The 5,000-nt window shown below is 45.8% G+C and overlaps 1 protein-coding gene across 5 annotated transcripts in view; it reads right to left on the bottom strand.

Annotated features, from left to right (window-relative positions):
- Positions 1-447: 447 nt before the first annotated feature.
- Positions 448-5,000, bottom strand: part of LOC143280937 (uncharacterized) — a 42,122-nt gene continuing 37,569 nt past the window's right edge. For all 5 annotated transcript variants that reach the window (XM_076585754.1, XM_076585767.1, XM_076585760.1 and 2 more), the window contains one exon: positions 448-859. In XM_076585754.1, the coding sequence (XP_076441869.1) occupies positions 837-859 (23 nt within the window). In that variant the 3' untranslated portion in view covers positions 448-836. The remainder of the gene's footprint in view (positions 860-5,000) is intronic.

Here is a 5,000-nt window from a genome sequence, read left to right as displayed (position 1 = left end):
GAAAATCAAGCGTGGACAAATTTGGCGCACACAAAAAATATTTAGTATGTGTATCAAACCGCCCAAAGCACACTCCTAAGCATAATTTAATGACAAGATTAGATTATAGTGTTACAACCACTGAGTATAAAAAGCTTCTTATGACTCTGAAAACTCTTCCCTGCATTTCGACGAAATCCTGTTTGATAATAAATTTATAACTAAAAAAAAACAACAAACAAATAAAATCTCTCTCTCTCTCTCTCATCGAGACAGAGAGGGCAACACAGAGAGCTCAGAGTTTATTTTGTGGCTGCTTTGTTCACCCTGATTTATTCTGAGCATGACGTGCGTTTAACACGTGCTTCCCAAACGTACACAGGTCGCTGATCTTACACTCAAATGTTTGAGTTCTTGAGCTCTTGAGTCTCTCTATGTCTGTTTATATATATATATATATATATATATATATATATATCCCAGATGTCTGAAGTGCGCATTGGAAGCTGTCCAAACGGATCATAACGTCTGGGCACGGGAGTTTCTGAGAGGGCGATTGTGGGAAAGCGGAAAGTGGGGATGTGTAGGTGAGTATGAGTGTGGGAAGAAGAGGGGGTTGGGAGGGGACCACCTGTCGAAAAGAGCGGTTCACAGCAGCAGCATCAGCAGCAGCATCATCAGCAGCAGCAGCTGCAGCAGTGTAGGAGGTAGTTCTGCGACTCTGGTAGAGGCAGAAGACGGATCTGCATTTGTTGTTAATGTCCATCAGCAGTCTTCATCGCCGACAGACAAGATGCACAGTAAGTTTGTCGGCAGTGTAAAATTCGAGGTGGATCCCCACCCTCGACCCGCGAATCTCAGTACATCAAGTCAGCACGATCTGAAAAAATAAAGAGAAAAAGTTTCAGTTTTTGTTTCAATTTCAAAGGAGTGTCGAAACGCGCGGACAGATCCGTATGTGTTACATACACCGCGTGTGTGTGTGTGTGTGTGTGTGTGTGTGTGTGTGTGTGTGTGTGTGTGTGTGTGTGTGTGTGTGTGTGTGAAGGTAAGAAACATTAATTTTGATAATATTCACCGACTGATTTACTAGCAGTGTTAAACGCGAGCACATGCACGGAGCGAGAGAGAGACAGAGACAGAGACAGACAGAAAGAGAGAGAGAGACAGACAGACAGATACAGAGATAGACGGACGGACAGAGACTGACCGAACTAAGCACAGTGCATGCACGCAAAACACCTGTGTAATGTTGTAACAGACAGACAGACAGACAGACAGACAGATAGAATTAACTTATGGCAATATACCAATTCAACACACACAAGCGCCAGAATGAAGGCGCCGTGGTAGTATTGGTTAAGCGTTGGACTTGTGATCCAGTGTTCAAGGTTCGAGACCCCGTTTCAACATCGTGTTGTGTCCTTGGGAAGGACTGCTTTATTCCGATGTCCTTCACTCCACTGAGGTGTAAAGTGATATCTGTCTAGGGGTGGGAAATGTTAAAAGCGAACCGAGCCCCATCAGTCTTCCTGAGCTGAGCTCCAGACACAGTGGATATGAACTCATTGCCTCGATTGCCGTAAAAGACAATGGTAACCATTACCCTTTCAAGGCGACCGAACAGGACTTTATGAGTTCTGATAAAATGCGCTGAGGAATCGTTCTTCTATCACAAGATTCACGCGAGAGCGAGTGATAAGAAGAAAAGTTAGAGGAGTTAAAAAGAACACTCTTCCCCATCGGATGAAAATATAGACAAGCAAGCCTGAGGCACCTATCGTCTGTGAAATACATGCATGCACTCATGTACCACTCTGTGCCAAAACACACACGGAGAGAGAGAGAGAGAGAGAGAGAGGGAGAGAGAGAGCGAGGGAGAGAGAGAGAGGGAGAGCTTTAACAAAAAGGCCAAAATCTACCACCGTGAATCGTCTTTTGTTCGTGTTTTCTTTTTCCTTCTTACCTTTTTTTCTTTAACAGGAAAAAAAATCTTAACACAGCCAACTAAGTAAATAAGCGAGCTACGGTATCAAAAGCCTTCATCGGGTCACGTACATGACCTCTCAGGTCACAGAGGAAAAAGACCTTCCCCTGTCACACCCGCATTCCGATGTCAGATAAACAACCACAAGTGCGTGTGGAGGGTGGGGGGTGAGGGAGGAGGAGCAGTGAGAACGGGAGGATGAAAAGGAGGACCAGGGGTTTGAGGGGTGGGGGTGAGGTGATGGTAGTGGTGGCTGTGGTGGTGGTGGTGGTGGGGGAAGGGGTCTATGGGGGAGGGGGGCTTTTGAATACAGCTTTTTCGAGACGCGTTCAGTTCGGCCTCTCAGATTGCTTCCTTGCGGACTAAAAGAGAATGGAGAGGCTCACGTAATGCAATAGACTGACGACAACCCACACCCCAAGGTTATCTACCCCTTTAACTACGTTACCCCATCTCTGTTGACATTGGCGTGACGTTTTCTAAACCTTTTTTTTTTTCTTTCTCCAATCAGTGAAAAGACAACCGATGATTTTTTGTTGTTGTTGTTTTGCCATTTTTGTCCATAAATAACAGGAAACTCACCGCTGCATGACGATGACACATGCAGATAATATGTACTTGCTACACAAGTTGCAAAATACACCTGGATGACTAAAACTATAAGGAAAGTGAATCCTTTAAGTTTAATCTAAAATGACACGCCCTGCGCTTATAATTAGCGAGATCTGTGACTCAGACGTGTAAATATACACAGTAAGAATTGATCCAGATAGTTTCCAGTTTCAGTTTCAAGGAGGTGTCAAAACGTGCGGACTGATCCATATACGCTACATCACATTTACTGAAATGACAAAATGAGCACGTTCCTGACTTACACATAAACCCAGCACGTTGTTCACACCCTGAGAGCATAAACTCGTGCCCTGAGAGCATAAACCCAACGCATTGTTCACACCCTGAGAGTATAAACTCGTGTCCTGAGAGCATAAACCCAAACGCATTGTTCACACACTGAGAGCATAAACCCAACGCATTGTTCACACCCTGAGAGCATAAACTCGTGCCCTGAAAGCATAAACCCAACGCACTGTTCACACCCTGAGAACATAAACTCGTGCCCTGAGAGCATAAACCCAACGCATTGTTCACACCCTGAGAGCATAAACTCGTGCCCTGAAAGCATAAACCCAACGCACTGTTCACACCCTGAGAGCATAAACTCGTGCCCTGAAAGCATAAACCCAACGCATTGTTCACACCCTGAGAGCAAAAACTCGTGCCCTGAAAGCATTAACCCAACGCACTGTTCACATCCTCAGAGCATAAACCCAACGCATTGTTCACACCCTGAGAGCATAAACTCGTGCCCTGAAAGCATAAACCCAACGCATTGTTCACACCCTGAGAGCATAAACTCGTGCCCTGAAAGCATAAACCCAACGCATTGTTCACACGCTGAGAGCATAAACTCGTGCCCTGAGAGCATAAACCCAACACATTGTTCACACGCTGAGAGCATAAACTCGTGCCCTGAAAGCATAAACCCAACGCATTGTTCACACCCTGAGAGCATAAACTCGTGCCCTGAAAGCATAAACCCAACGCATTGTTCACACCCTGAGAGCATAAACTCGTGCCCTGAAAGCATAAACCCAACGCATTGTTCACACCCTGAGAGCATAAACTCGTGCTCTGAGAGCATAAACCCAACGCATTGTTCACACGCTGAGAGCATAAACTCGTGCCCCGAGAGCATAAACCCAACGCATTGTTCACACGCTGAGAGCATAAACTCGTGCCCTGAAAGCATAAACCCAACGCATTGTTCACACGCTGAGAGCATAAACTCGTGCCCTGAAAGCATTAACCCAACGCACTGTTCACACCCTGAGAGCATAAACTCGTGCCCTGAAAGCATAAACCCAACGCACTGTTCACACGCTGAGAGCATAAACTCGTGCCCTGAAAGCATAAACCCAACGCACTGTTCACACCCTGAGAGCATAAACTCGTGCCCTGAAAGCATGAACCCAACGCATTGTTCACACCCTGAGAGCATAAACCCAACGCATTGTTCACACCCTGAGAGCATAAACTCGTGCCCTGAAAGCATAAACCCAACGCATTGTTCACACCCTGAGAGCATAAACTCGTGCCCTGAAAGCATTAACCCAACGCACTGTTCACATCCTCAGAGCATAAACCCAACGCATTGTTCACAGAGAGCATATACTCGTGCCCTGAAAGCATAAACCCAACGCACTGTTCACACCCTGAGAGCATAAACTCGTGCCCTGAGAGCATAAACCCAACGCATTGTTCACACCATGAGAGCATAAACTCGTGCCCTGAAAGCATAAACCCAACGCATTGTTCACACGCTGAGAGCATAAACTCGTGCCCTGAAAGCATTAACCCAACGCACTGTTCACACCCTGAGAGCATAAACTCGTGCCCTGAAAGCATAAACCCAACGCACTGTTCACACGCTGAGAGCATAAACTCGTGCCCTGAAAGCATAAACCCAACACACTGTTCACACCCTGAGAGCATAAACTCGTGCCCTGAAAGCATAAACCCAACGCACTGTTCACACGCTGAGAGCATAAACTCGTGCCATGGAAGCATAAACCCTACGAGTTGTTCGAGCCCTGAGAGCATAAACCCAACACCGCACTAACCAAGTGATCGTAATACAATAACGGAGACATGAATAAGTGATTAAAACTTTATCAGTTTTTTTTTGTAAAACAAAACACTAGTCTGGTATCGTGAGGTCTCGTAAATCCATTATAATTAATGAACGCTACAAATAAAATGTGTTCGACAGTCAGAAGCGTTAATTAGTCTAATGTTGGCTCTCTCTCTCTCTCTCTCGCTCGCTCTTATTCACACACACACACACACACACACACACACACATACACGCACACAGCTAACATACACATATACATACGTGCACGCACCCCCACACACACACTCCCCTCCTACCTAAGGTGATACACACACACTTACACGCACACACATACACGCA

The sequence above is a fragment of the Babylonia areolata genome, chromosome 1 (genome assembly GCF_041734735.1).
Source record: "Babylonia areolata isolate BAREFJ2019XMU chromosome 1, ASM4173473v1, whole genome shotgun sequence".
Taxonomy (NCBI): Eukaryota; Metazoa; Mollusca; class Gastropoda; order Neogastropoda; family Buccinidae; genus Babylonia; species Babylonia areolata.
The sequence above is the reverse complement of the archived record's forward strand: the minus strand, read 5'-3'. Positions and strand labels throughout refer to the sequence as shown.